The 14,774-nt window shown below is 40.1% G+C and overlaps 1 protein-coding gene across 1 annotated transcript in view; it reads right to left on the bottom strand.

Annotated features, from left to right (window-relative positions):
* The window catches only part of rttn (rotatin), a gene marked incomplete at its 3' end in the record, with an annotated part of 33,741 nt that extends 19,985 nt beyond the window's left edge, over window positions 1-13,756 (bottom strand). The window contains exons 1-24 of the mRNA XM_083935972.1: window positions 13,656-13,756; window positions 13,089-13,276; window positions 12,054-12,243; window positions 11,809-11,898; window positions 11,598-11,688; window positions 11,201-11,315; window positions 9,269-9,419; window positions 8,407-8,587; window positions 7,574-7,764; window positions 7,256-7,371; window positions 6,206-6,373; window positions 5,882-6,094; window positions 5,614-5,726; window positions 5,384-5,510; window positions 4,907-5,032; window positions 4,484-4,600; window positions 3,804-3,943; window positions 2,950-3,115; window positions 2,753-2,852; window positions 2,097-2,182; window positions 1,378-1,495; window positions 883-979; window positions 723-788; window positions 404-595 (exon numbers count right to left, since the gene is read on the bottom strand). Of these exons, the coding sequence (XP_083792098.1) occupies window positions 404-595; window positions 723-788; window positions 883-979; window positions 1,378-1,495; window positions 2,097-2,182; window positions 2,753-2,852; window positions 2,950-3,115; window positions 3,804-3,943; window positions 4,484-4,600; window positions 4,907-5,032; window positions 5,384-5,510; window positions 5,614-5,726; window positions 5,882-6,094; window positions 6,206-6,373; window positions 7,256-7,371; window positions 7,574-7,764; window positions 8,407-8,587; window positions 9,269-9,419; window positions 11,201-11,315; window positions 11,598-11,688; window positions 11,809-11,898; window positions 12,054-12,243; window positions 13,089-13,276; window positions 13,656-13,686 (3,173 nt within the window). The 5' untranslated portion in view covers window positions 13,687-13,756. The remainder of the gene's footprint in view (window positions 1-403; window positions 596-722; window positions 789-882; window positions 980-1,377; window positions 1,496-2,096; window positions 2,183-2,752; window positions 2,853-2,949; window positions 3,116-3,803; window positions 3,944-4,483; window positions 4,601-4,906; window positions 5,033-5,383; window positions 5,511-5,613; window positions 5,727-5,881; window positions 6,095-6,205; window positions 6,374-7,255; window positions 7,372-7,573; window positions 7,765-8,406; window positions 8,588-9,268; window positions 9,420-11,200; window positions 11,316-11,597; window positions 11,689-11,808; window positions 11,899-12,053; window positions 12,244-13,088; window positions 13,277-13,655) is intronic.
* Between the last annotated feature and the right edge of the window lie 1,018 nt (window positions 13,757-14,774).

Genomic DNA, 14,774 nt, shown 5'->3' on the forward strand with positions numbered 1-14,774 from the left:
TTATGTATGGCAGGATTTTCCTTTGATTCAAATATCATGCTACGGGATTATTGTTCTGTTCAGTTTCTCCCATAAATAGTTACCCTATTTTCATCTCAAGTGAAGGACAAATTACATGCTCTTAAATGGTTGATATTGTTATCAATTTGTGAGTTGATATTGTTATCAATTTGTGAGTCTGTGTCAAGGCATCATGTTGTCCCGGAGATACCTAATCTAGCGCTAACTACAGTTTTAATTTTTCTGTTCTGTTCCTGCAGCCAGATTTCATCACTGTGATAGAAGATACAGTCACAAAATGCTACAGATGTGTCATTGAGATCTTCAGAGATGAGTGTGGTCCAAGTTAGGGCGCCAGACTGCATGCATAAGAGAAAGAAACATAAACATAAGGTAAACATACTCAGTAACATCAGAAAAGTTGCCATGCATCTCTTCAAGGAGGTTGTCTATGCCAGAATGCCATGCTGTGTTCCAGGCCACCTGCAGAGCTTGGCGGGCGGGTGCCAGGGTCATGAGGTCAGAGGAAGGGGGCAGAACACAGCAGTATGGACTGACAGCGTGATGAGTCGCTGCCTGAAATGGGATGTTGTACCTGGGAGAAAATTTGGGAGAAGAGTACTCTTTTTATTTAAATTGATGAAGTGCTGGATCCCTTAAAGAACCATGACCCGAATAATAACGTTAACTGTTGATCCTGACAACATTACAGATCGGTTTACCTGCGTATTACTGACAGTGGTAGGGAGAACGGTGTGAGGGTCACATTTAGGTTGGATTGGTCTGACCTGATATGACCCCAAAGAAAAAAGGTAACAGGTAATGCAACAAAATATTGATGCACATTTCTTTTACAGACATAAAAATGAGAAATAAACTCACCATATTTCAATGTTGGCAATCTCATCAAATAGAAGTAAACTCATCAGGATAGCAATCTCATTTCCATTGCCTTTGTTCTCCTTTAATATCAAGGATGCTATTATGAAGACACAGCATAGACAACCACACCATAAACTTTATCACTCAACCTCATCAATACATGTTTATGATAACATTTGAAATTTCATTACAAACAAACTTAACTTGAATCATTTCAAAATTGAAGTTTGGAAACCCCCAATGAGCCATGAGCATATTTTATATGAAACCTCTCAATAACACATATTTCTATGAGTGTGGTAATTTAGGTTCAAATTATACTGAGATGAGCTCCATGGCAACAAGTTGCATCATAATATGCCACTTACTGCAGTGTGACAACATGCCCAAGCTATGCATCAATGGATGACTTGTCATCTTTTTCTGAAAATGTGCCCCGAGCTACACAACACAACGTGTATAGCTGTTACTTAATGAGTTGTCTTGTGAATGTACCCCTGAGCAGTGTGAGGAGCAGGAGGTTGCCATGTGCCAGACTGTGCCTCAGAGATGGATCAGCATACACCAGCTTCCTCAGGATACACACACAAGGCTCCAGCAGGCAATCTAAGCTCTGGGGAAAACAGCAACATAAGCACTCAGTGTTTAATTGCATAGAAAACACAAGCACACACATTCTCTTCCTGCTCTGTGTCTCACATATAAAAATGCACTCTCTTTCTCTCATTCTTTTTGCTGTCTCTTCACATAAACTAATCCCAACTCATGTGATTGCTCAGGTTACAGGCAATGAAGGGTTGGGACAAACATAACCTGCAGGCATCTCTCTCTAACACAGTTGTTAGCTGAGACTCCGTGGCCCTGTTCCTTCACCTCCATGTAGCCAGACATGCTGGACGATTACCCCTGTTAGCGGCTTCTGATTCAAGGCAGGCTGCAGTAACTAGAGGGCAAAAATCACTGCTGACCAGGGCCTGTCTGACAGTATTAATACAGACCATTTCATCCTCCTATCATGCACGCCTCAGTGGGTTTCCTCCACATCCGCTGGCAACTCATGTACTAACATGAGCAGATATAAACGAGGAGATGTACACAAAGGGGAGCTCATGGAACTGCATTTATGAGATACAGGCTTTGTTTAATTTGGCTTCAACAGCAATTTGTTCAGTACACATCCATTGATCACTTTGTCAAAGCAGGTTTGTTTTTACCTTGTTGCCGTTTACACTTCCAATAATGAAAGAAATGACTTTGTCTGTAATTCCAAGATTCTTCAGCACTGGGTGTATTGTTGCGTCTGCAGGGAAGTAAGCAAACGGTTCAATATACTGACAATAAACATTTGCATATTCATAAACTATTTGCTTCTCCTGCTTGTCTAAAACATATGGTGGTGGGAGGGCACACACACTGCTGCACTCATTGCAACGATTTCCCCCACAAGGAAAGACCTCTTACTTATCGCACAAACTTTTAAAGCTGCTGTTTATCAAGTCTGGTGATTCTGGTGAAAGGAGACAATTGCAAAGCAGTAGGATTAGAAAATGTTGGTGGTGTGTTGGTGGTGTATTAGCCTGCCAGAACCAAGATCAGCATGGACACCCATATTGTGCTCATTTCAGGTTAATACATGTATTTTAGTTTCTACTAGAACATATGTACATGTTTTAATGCAAAACATTTTTTTTGTATACGGTCAGGTGAATGTACCTGTATTTTGAGGTGCTACGTGCTACGTGTCTCTGCACCATCATTGCAGGCAGGGGATGACTGTAATGGCATTTTCTACCTATATAAAGCATCATCACAACTCCACCAAAGTCCTGACGGCTCTTCTTAAAGTTTGCATATTGTACAGACAGCTCACCTTGTAGCACTACAGAAAGCTGCTCCGCAGCCGATCTTCTCAGGGAGATATCAATGGTGTCTGAGGACAGGATACAAAACAGCTTCTCCACAGATTCCACCTAGGCACCATTAAACACATTTAATAAGCAGTTATATCAGCCAGTCTATCCAAATGTATCCAAGTGTGTTGCTCTTTTTGTGTATGTGGATTTATACCTTAAGGACAGACTTATTGCTGGTGTCCAGTGTGATATCTAAAGGGTTCCTGAGGCAGAAGAGACTGGGGAGCGAGGAGATCACTGTCTGATCCAGGTCTGGTCTGGCTGTGTTAACATCCCTGGTTAAGTAGGGCAGGATTTGTTGCACTGCTGCTACTCTCACGCTGTTAATAATGAGCAGAATGTATGCAAAATGTAGAGTTTGGATTTAATTTGAAATCACACTGTTTAATACAGAGACTAAACACTACATTAAACCACTCTATTCAGGTGGCAAAGCAAGCCGTTTGTCTGTGTTAGAGTACTAATACAGGGAGGAAAATCTTACCTGCCTTTTAGGTATTTTGATTGTTTTGAGGTTTTTTTTCTAAACAACACATTCAAATGGTGATTGGGTGTCGAAAAACATCTAGCAGGCCAGACAAATCTATTAGCTGTTGCCTAAATTTACCAGGGCTCATCTTCTAGCCAGTGTCTGGTGTTCATTTCCATCTCTATCAATATTCATAGGCTGGGACTGGATAGCAGTCTTACACAGGCCTCACAGAGCGCTAAGATGACTTGATGAGAACTTCGGATGACAGCAACAGACAGTGGTAACATATCCATCACAGTACGTGTTGTAAAGCAGAATATTCAGACTCTCAGGAGTTTCTTCTGTTTACAAAAAAACCTTAGTCCCAACATCAAAATAACCAACAACTTTGCACACACAGACACAGAAAAAACATACCATCACAAACATATACACAAACAGTCATCTCTGATATGCACACACATCTGGGAAGGCAAATAACACCCGAACAAACACGGAGGGACACAAATACAAACATGGACAAAAGAAAGACTCACGTGGGTTGTTTAGTAAAAAGGAGTCGGAGTGCTGCTTTTAGCTTGGTTGTGTTTGGAAATGTGTTGTCTCTTGCCACGTCCGACATGTCGCTTATCAGCAGGACACAATTTCCCAGTGAGTCTTCAGTGCCGGCATAACCCTACCACACACAGAAACACACACAAGCAATTCTCAGACTGCTTTAGCAGACAATGGAGCGAACAATGGGGAATTCCGACTGAGCAGCAACAGTAAATAAAATATGCATCACTTTGATTATTGGAGGTTTCATTTCGTCTCTTGTTGACATGGCAGGCCCATCTCTGAATGGCCTCCTTGAATTAAATCACACTTGACAGCCTAGTCAAAATCTCATGTATATTCATGAAGAATTTCCAGGCTCTCTGTTGCCTGAAACTGAACAATTAATAAAAGCTTGTTATTTTTTTTCCCACCCAAAAAGGAAACAATATAACACAAAATATGTAAATGAGAGAATAACTAAATTTTTCTCACGGGCAGCTCAATATGCAGTCTTTATGGTCTAAAAGTGCTAAAAATTAACATTTGATCATAGTTGTTTTGATTGTGGAGAACATACACCACTTCCCCATGCTCCATAAATATAGTGTAATAAGTTCCAAACATTATGCCAATTTATGAGCTCTGCAATACAAATACAACATAGAGAGCACGCCACCTGTAATATGGGCATGACCGGGTGAAGTGCCTCATTGACTCTGTCCCAGGTTGTTGCTGTCATCATCAATCGTCCTTTGAGCAGGAATAGCAGGATATCCTTGGCAGCAACATTCACCTATAGATCACAGGTAAACTGCCAAATTCACAAAAGCTCTGCTGACAAAACATTTACTAGCAAGTAATGTAAGTGACAGACTTTTAAACGTCTAGTCTAAATGACATGGCACCTGTGATCCCTGACAGATTACCCCGATCTTTAAGTACTGTGCGATAAACTTAAAAACACACTGTCTGATTATATTTGTTCTTTTCAACCCTGACCCGACATATTAAAAGACTATCCAGAATGCCCTGGCTCCAAAAGGTCTAAAAGTAAAATTTCTACTACAAAAACACAGGATGTACATACATATTTGCCTACCTTTTCTGCAGAATCCTGGAGCCCAAAAGCACTTATTTCATAGAGCACCCTGTGGTGGATAAGAAAGTTGATTCCACCGCAGGCGGCTGGTTCCTGTCGCGACACATTCTGGATGCCAATGAAGTCCTAGGGGTGTATGTAATCACACCAGAGCACATCATACATTTTCGCTATACTCTCACTTGTGCTTGCATACAGGAGTTCCAATTCACTTTAAATGTAGCCATGTACTCTAGACGGTGATAAGTAAAATTAAAAAGCTAGTCTGATTTTAAATGTCAAGCAGGTTTTTTATAGCACACTGTCAAAGATCAGTAATTTATCCATCTCCACCCTACTTATATACATATATATACACCGATATATATATATATATATATATATATACACCGATATATATATATATATATATATATATATGAACCTACATACTCTCATTTAAACACTGGCTGTCTGTATTAGATGGCTTGCTCTGACCTTGACCAGGTTTAAAGCGCATGTGTACGTTTCCGTCTTGATGGGCAGTGAGGGATGGGACAGCAGCTTGAGGAGAAGTTTCTGGCTCTCTGTTTGGAGGAGGGGACTGGGCTGATCAAATTTCCATCTAGTGATGGACAACCAAAAGAATTTAAGCTAGGATAAAAATACAAAACACGTATATTCATGCAGCAGAACAAGTGGCTGGCATTGCAAGATTTTTAACATACAGGTAAGAGCATATGTGAACACATTCCTTGACGATGGGTAAATGCTGGTGAAACGGTAGGCCGTCTATAGCTTGGTCGGCCAACTCCAGTAACTCCAACCAGTTCTTTTCTCCCTGGAGAAATAAATCAATGAATGAAGACAAAAATGTTGTTATAAGTGAGGGGATACTCAGTGTAGATTGTATATCTGTCAAGGATGCCCTTTCTTTGGACTAGAGAACTACTTTTGCCATTTGCCTACTGTAATTTTGTGACATGCAGCTCATACCTCAGCCTGTGTTTCCTTGAGGAAGTTGCAAGTCGATTCCATCCAGAGGGCAACACGGGTCACTCTTCTGTAGAGATCATGGCTGTCTGAGTTCACCTGCTCCAAATAGGCCACCGCTGTCTCTTGCATGCTGGGCAATAAACTTCCAAATGACATGTCCAAGCACAGGTGGAAAAGAGCTGTTGCCATGTTTTCAGGGAGGTTGTCACTCGCCTGGGTGAAGTTAAGAAGAAACCTTAATTTTGTTCTATTTTTGGAGTAGAAGTAATCACAGAAAACCAGAAAAGACAATACTGTGATTTGGTCACAAACGCACACACACACCTTCTCAGGAGGGAGGACGGTCTGTAAGAGTTTAATGGTGAATATAGCTGTGCCTGTGGAGGCCATTCTGCGATGAACCTGAGAACTGTGGGGAATGTCTGCTGAATAGCTCTGATGGTAACCCAGAATATTTCCCAACAGTTCCATGCACGCTTGTAGCTTCTCCTTCTAAAAACACAGGCAGACAAAAATGTAGACAAAAGAGCATATGCCACCCAAATACATCAACACACATACATGCACTCACATCACATGCATGTTCACATTCACATACACATACACGCACAGCTACTGGCTGAGGGCCAAGAGAAAAATTGCTCGTTCCAGGGGTTAGGAATTGAATGTAATCAGATTTCAGGGTTATTTGGGGACGAGATACAGATCCAGCCTATCTCAGTTTGAATAAATTGGAACAATCTATTCTCAGCCACTTTGTTCCAGGGAGGAACAATTGAACAATAGAAGAATTTTACCAGCAGGGGGCAGTAGATGCCCTGTGCATTGTTGTGGCTGGCATGAACAGTTCGGCCCATTCCCATAGGAAAAACCTAGAGGTCTTGTACACAAAAGCTGCTCTCCACATAAAGATGACAAAACAGTTCTCAGGCTGCAAGGCTCTGCACATGTATTAAACAGCACATGGCCAGAGGGACATGGCCTTGACAAGTGTATAAGTCCCCATGCATAGGAACATACTCTTCATACTGTCTGGGAGGATTAAAAATTACTCTGCATCATAAAAAAAAACAGGCACACACCAGCTTAACTCAATCCACTGTGTGGAATTTAGACACCCAATGTAAATGGAGACATTTACTAACCCAACAATTCTGTACTTGGATAAACCCAGGGGTACAGATGAGAGAAGTCTTTGTAACCTTGTATAATTCATTCAGCTCCATCACATGCCTACAGTTCTTCTTGACAGTTGTGTACCGTATGCCTGTGTGTCTGTGGCAAACTGTCTGGTGGCCAACCCAGTTCCCCCTTTCAGTGAAGTGTATCCATTTATCTACATAAGAGGCTGTCATGAATTGTGTTTTGACTTGCCAGCTCCATCCCCACCAGGCTGCGATCGTCCCAGACCAGCTCAGAAACACTTTCCCCAAGCAGGAGGACGGTGTCGCACAGCAGCTCCAGAACACAATGGAACACATGCGAACCTTCTGAAACAACAGATAGGAGGAGAGAAACTAATGAAAAGCAAGGGAGATATTTTTTGTCAAGCTCAAATAATGATAGGATACACTCAATGTAGTGAGACAGTTGATGTGTAATATCAGTATAGTAGCAATGGTTGTAACTTTTTATATAATTTACAAAATGTCCCTTTCCCCTCTCTACATAGAAGACAACAATGACTCCTACCTGCTTTAAGCAGTGGTATGGCATGTTCAATGGTGGCAACAGTGAACTGAGCCAATGTGAACTGCTTTAACTGCAGCTCCAGGACATCTTCTACACCCAGGTCAGGAAGCTCCAAGTGGGCCACATCTGCAGGTGACTGGGGTGTCTGCCTGGGGGCCGGGAATGCTGCTCCACCTCGGTGTGAGCTGCCACTGGATGAATCACAAAAGAGAGAAAGACAGATGTAAATTCATGATCTGTACTTGGACCACTCAAATGCAAGGAGTGACGCATGAGCTGTAGGGATGGATCATAAAAACTGCCATCAATGGAATCAGAGCTGATTTTTAAACACTGTAGACCAGCCGCTAGAGGGCTCCTGGTGTTATTCATATTTAAAAATAATAATACAAACAGTCTTTCTCACGTCCTTTTTATTTTAGTGTGCCGAATGCTGGTGTCACCAGCAATTTTATGATAAACAAAGTCACAGAAAAACCACAATTTTCCCCCCAAAAAGTACAAGACTCTCTTGTTAAGTGTACATTGTGATGAACAGAATTGACAATTATGCTTAATCATTTCAAGCAAATCTTTTCAAACTGTTTATTTCTACAAGCAAGTAGACAGGCACCATTTGTGCCTCAGAAGTGTGACAGAAGCCAAACTGAGTGAATCTCCTCTCCCACTGCCAATGCGCTTGCTAAAGACATGCAAAAGATAAATATCTAAGACAGAAGAACAGCTATCCATAGTGATGCATTTTTTTCTTCTGCGATCTTCTTCAGCATCTGTTCAGAATGCACAGTTACATATTAATGTGGAGTTGCCTACACACACACACACACACACACACACAAACATGCCTGGTGGAAGCTGCATCTCCGTCTTGACCATCTCCCCTGGCTCTCTGGCCTGTGCGCCCTACCACAGAGGGCCGAGGAGAGCACTCTACCCCCGGAGATGAGGCCTGGGAACGCTGGGTCCCCTGCACCTCCTGGGAGTGGGAAAAGGATGAATTCTGGGAGACTGGGTCTACACAACCACAAAAAAAAGAAAAAAAAAAGGACATGCTTACACTGGTGGCACATAAACCCTGTATGATGAATCAAAGACACGATAAAAGGTCCCATGTACATATAAGAGAGAGATTTCCTCGTTCTTTTTAATTATATAGCAGGAAGAGGTGCTATATAAAAACTGTGCCTTTAAACAAGTAGGGCTTTTGTACAGTTGTCTTGTCACAGCTAAACTATATATAGGTAGTTCCCCACCTATAATGACAGTGTAGAGACACCAAGAGTGCAGATGCAGAAGAAGCAGAAACATTGACCAATTAGTGCAGAGTGGGCTTTTTCAGGAGGCAGTATATTCAGACATTTCTCTCAGTATGAGAAATTATTTTTGAACATTAAATCCTGTAAAAATGTTCCAGTAGGAACCTTTAAGGTAGTATTGCTAACAAATTCTGTATTGTAAAAAAAATAATTAGTATGAGATAGCAATATCTGTTACATCTATTTCAACTAAATCAATTCAAATTTGTGTTGTTAGGAAATGGTCATGTTGGGTATATGATTCAAAATCCAGTGCATCATTGCAAAAAAATAATACGTTTGTTGAAAAATGTATTCTATAATGAAGGAACACATGTAAACTAACACAATAGGCATCCAAAATCTACTAATCACCAGCTGTCACAATAAGGTGTGCTACCTTGCTTTGTAGAGTAGAAGCTTGGATCTTGATGAAAGCGTAGTCTCCTTCTCAGCCCTACACAAAGCTGCCGCAGGCAGGAAAGAGCCTGCAAGTGGAGGTGACTTGCCTCACCTTTACCCGAACCCAGCGTCAACAGGGACAGAAGGCTCTGTAAATAGAAGGGGATATCACAGCAGTATTAGTACTGTGGATCTGGGTTATGGAAAGGTTTTCTAAAGACATAATTAACAACCAGTAACATCCAATTTGAATATTAATTGAATTGGGCAAATATACTAGTTTATGGCTCAGCTTACAAACAGAAAAAAACAGGGCCCAAGCTAAGACTATGTAAAAAGACAGTATCTGAGCTCAGACAGTGATAAAATAGCTGTAATAAAGTTTACTAAATAAAAAGGGCAAGTGGAATTGAATTATTGAAGTAACAATTTGCTCCACATTGAGATTCCCTACCCTCTGCAGCTAATGATGTCATGTCTCTAAATCCAGGTCTTTTAATTTAGCTTAATAGCTCTTGTAACTCAAAGCAGAGCCAAGTAAAGCCACAAGAAGAGAAGAGTACTTTCCCACAAAGATTGATTTCTGATGATGAGATTGCTGGGTGACATGCTAATACTGCCTTGAGACCAATGTAACATACTGTAATGCACCACTTTATTAACAAAATAGTCATGTTCACAGTGGCTCATTGGGGCATAATGATGTCTCCTCCAACACTCTGTCTTTGCCAATAAAACAAAGAGCTCAGATAACAGATGGACTTTGTTACCAACATGATACTGGCAGATACATCAAAAGTGCTTTTTTTTCTTCTCCTTCTTTTACAGAAATGGAAGAGAGCATATCTCTGGAATGTAAAAAAAAAAAAGATGGGGTTCACAGATTTTTCAGTCAGCCCCATCTAAATTCAGTTGCAATACTCAGTAACTTGACACAACTGTGCCACATTGACCTTTTCATTTGCAACATAGAACAGTTTAGATTCCTCCAACAAGACCAGGAAAAGGACTGTTTGAGTGCCTGCAGACAAGTTAAACAAGTTTTACAGTTTTATCTCTGATATTCAAGGAGGCTTAAAGATGAAAGAATTCAAAACATGACCCCACCAAGGACTTTCAAACCCTGCAAAAGGTACATCATGACCAAACTACATCCTCACAGCAATCTAGTGCCTGCTCAAGCAAGGTAAGCCTCCAGAGGCCTCCACAACCGGATCAGGGACACAGATTTATAAATTGGCGTTTTGTTCAAGGATACCATTTGACAGGTTATTATTTCGACAGTGGCTTCAGTGACCATCCCATAAATTCCATTATGGGATGGCCAGGCTAGCCAGCGAAAACAATGCCCATTATCTAATGACTTGATGTGAACAAACAAGAATACTTGAACATGAGTAGTTGATCAAGAACCAGCATAAAATATAGAAGCCCAGGAATTCTTTTTTGTCTCTTTGGAAAATTATGTTGCATCAAGCATTAAGAGGTTTGAGGGTCAGTAGCAACAAACCCCCATTTTTCAAGACACTGTTATACAGGCTTTTGTCATAAAGCATGAGAATTGAGACTAACAAAAGTCCTAGATGCTGTTAAGCAAAAATGATAGAACTGTATTCTGTGAGCTAATATTACTGTTTTTGTCTTGTTTTTGTCTGAAGTCTGGTGGTTTTGACACCCCCCCAACCCCTTAAATGTTAACACAATCTCGGAACCCATCGGCTATCAGTCTGACAACAATTTCACCTCTGGGGGCAACAGCCAATATTTAGGGCTTTCGAAGACTTCCTCTTCCACTACAGCCCACTTTATGTCTGACGGCATTTTGGTTTGAATGTATAATATATTATATTTCTAAAATATACCAGTACAGCTAAAAATATATCATTTACAATACTAATGTCAGTGCAAGAACATTGTTATGAAATAATACCTTTACAATACTGGGCCTTTGCAGGAAAATCTCAGCAGGAAAGTCTTGCATAATGACATCACACAGAAGCTCACACGTGGTCCGCACCAAGTTGGGGTTGCTGCTCCTTAGGGAACTGTTTCCAAAAAAATGAAAGAAGAAATGTTTAATACTCAGTAATTCAACATCATTAAATGACAATATTAGGTTGATTAGACACAAAACATTTAGAAAAGGAAAAACAGCTAAATAAAATCTATGCAGTGTATATTTTGTCAAATACCAAACGTTGGCACAGGATGCTAGTCTGGTTAACTTGTTCTTTCATCAATTGTTTCCAGGATTAGATCAACACTAAGTCAATTTCACACTGCATTTCAATTATGCATATAATTTGTTGCACACATCAGTCTCTCACCTCTCATTGGATGAAAGTATGTGTCTGTCTGTGTTTGTCAAAGTCAGCCATGGAAACACAGAAAACTTGAGACATCTCACAGATTCATGCACTGTGCAACACAGAGGGATAAAACATGTAAAACTAGTAGGTTATAGAGAAAACATCATGTGCAGCCTTTAGACAAAAGTACAAGGAACATTTAAGACGAGACCCAGTATAATACTGGTACCTGCTATCTTCTGAGGTGCTACATTTGCATGGCTCTGCATGCTCTTGTGGAAATAGCCCATTTCAGGAAAAAGCTCTTCAGGTGGAACAACTGCAGGTGCTACAGCAGAGACACCACATTTGTTCAAATATGATTTCACATACTGCAAGCATTTGATCAAACTGTTATAAGATCAGTGTAATGCAAGTGATTTGTAGAAGACAGAATCAAAACAAAGAAAAACATTTGGCTTTAACTTGCAACACCTGTTGGAGTTGTGGTATGCTGTCCATGCGAGTAGACCATTATATGACTAGGGAGTAGCTCAGGTAGCTGGAACAGCTGGTCCAGGGTTCCATCGATGACAGCTCGCAGTCTGGGTTCCACATTAGGAGACAGTTGAGTGAGGAAGTCCACCGCCCCAACGTCTCTTAGCATCTGGGCTGCGCTAGGATGCTTGGAAGACAAAATGACAAAATAAATAGGCATGAAATTAAAAATCTATAGTTAAGTGTACTGTAGATGTAGCAAAACAATTGGCATCTAAATGTCACCGGGCAATTCAAACTGCATTAGTCCCTGCTAATAATTCAGTACATTGTGTTTGTGAGGTGGAGGAAAACCTGCCACAAAACTGTATAACATTAGACATAGATTCTACTTCAATTAACTGGTTATGGTCTGGTTAGCCTTGTCAAATAAGGCTGAAGCCAAAAACAAAATAATTATAATAATAATAATAAAAATAATGAAAACAAATGTAAAGACCCTTTAAGAACAGAAGTTTAAAAAGCGCTTTGACAGACAGAACAAAAGCACAATGCAAATACACATACAAATCATTATACATATGCATATACACATCAACAGAGCAGGAGAAAGAATAGGACACTTTTAACAAACAGTAAAAACGACAACTGAATATTAAAAAAAGAAAGTGAAGATAATAAGGTAAAAAGACAGCAAAAAGAGAATAAAGTAAAGATAAATAAATAAATATATATATATATATATATATATAAACTACAATTAAAAAGCCACTCTATAAAATGTGTTTTAAGAGGTGATTTAAAAGAAGTCACTGATTCAGCAAACCTTAGAATTTACATGCATAGGTCCTGTATTGTAAAAACTTAGATTTCCATGTTCTAGTAGAATCACGAAATACAACTATGGACCTGAAAATGAGAATCTTTAAAGTGTATCTATTTTAACAGGTGGTAGACTGCTCCTCTCTAGCCACTGCCTGCCAGAGGACTCAAACAGTAATGTATCTATTATTGAAGTAGAACTGTATCTACCTTTGATATAGTTGAGAGCAACTCCAGGACCTCTTCCTGCATTGGCACCTCGGGAAAATTGAACCATTCAAGAAGATACACAAACAGCATCTTTTCTTGGACAATGTCAGAGACGGAAATCAGGGAATGGTCCAGCTTACACATGATGCTCCTCAATGCTCGAACTCTTATCTCCACCAAAGAGTGGCCTAAAGTTTGCAGAAACACCAAGTATTAAGTTGAGAAAAGACACTACTATGTTATTACAGTTACTGTTAATTCTGTGGTTGCTTGCATCCTTGGGTGTGTGTGTGTGGGTGTGTAAATAAAATTGAATTATAGCAGAGTTAGCGACGGTTTTGTTTTTAGCTACGTCAGCCAACTTTGGGTGGAACTTCAGAAAAGTTTTACTGGCTAAGTGTTAACGTTAATCAAGTCTGCAAACTACAGTTAGGGTTACGTGTTTACCTAGGTACACCTAGAGAGGGATTCTATTGTTAGCTAACGTTAGCAGGCGTTCGTTAACACTTCAGGTAAAGTCAGCCTCCTAGGTTACATTTGCTTGTCTAAGTTAGTGAGTTAGCCTACCTATTTTCTTTATGAGAGGAGATAACTCCATATTCAATGTGTCGCGTCTCCCCCGTGGAAAAAAAAAACAGCTAAAAAAGCTCCATCAACGGTCGACGCTTGTCAGTTCACTGTGGTTGTCTGCCGGTGAACCTGCCAACGACGTCTGCCCGGGTCTGTTTTCAACAACCGCGCCAGCGTCAGTCCACTTCCTGTAGAGGATCAGGGTGCGTTCAAGAGCTACAACGGACACAACCGGGTAGGGACAAACGAGCCAGAAAGGAAAAGGAGCCAAACAGAAGGAGCTAGTTCAGGATTTTTTTGAAGAATTTAATGGATGAATATATATATATGTTTGTTTTTTTGCTGTTTTGCTCCCTTTTTTTTTTTTTTTTTTTTTTTGTAAACAAAAATATTGTTTATAATGTAAAGTAATTTGGATAGCTTTTATTGCAGTGGCAGTATGCACATATATAAGATATGGTCGCCACCCACCATACAATTAAAGAAGAACAAAAAGTGCAAACAAACTGAATTAAGCCACAACAGAGTCAGTGGTGAACTTCCACAAAACATTTCCATAGTGAGTGTGTAGATACAATAATGTAAGCACAGATGTCAGAAAATGATTCTTATAAAACGTCATAAACACTAACATGAACAGTGCAGCATTTCCAGGGAGATATGCTAATCAACACTTTAAAAACCAACATGCAGCAAAGAAAATCCAAAGATACAGTAACACACATTGCAGAAATCTGCCAAACAAAGACAACCAACAACAGTTACAGAACCAACCAAAGGGCCTATGATTGTTGTAAATATTGTAATAATAATGTTCTAATGACAAATACTGCATTATTCCTTCGCCACAGACCTCTGACCTTTTTAGGGAAATGACTTAATATCTCTTTGGCAAGAACCTTCTAACATGTGCAATAGAGCACAACTGATAAGACTGTGCTTCTTACAAAAGGTCTCTAGGTGAACCCCTCTGTCAACATTGTTTGTGACCTGACATTTCTGATGTGCCAATGTGTGGCATATTTCTCTCATTTGATGTTTTGAAGTGTTATGTTAACATGCTGAAGCAATTTCTCTTGCCAGGATCATCAGTGTTTCAAGGCATGTTTCATAATC

The sequence above is a fragment of the Echiichthys vipera genome (assembly GCF_963691815.1).
Source record: "Echiichthys vipera genome assembly, chromosome: 21".
Lineage (NCBI taxonomy): Eukaryota > Metazoa > Chordata > Actinopteri > Perciformes > Trachinidae > Echiichthys > Echiichthys vipera.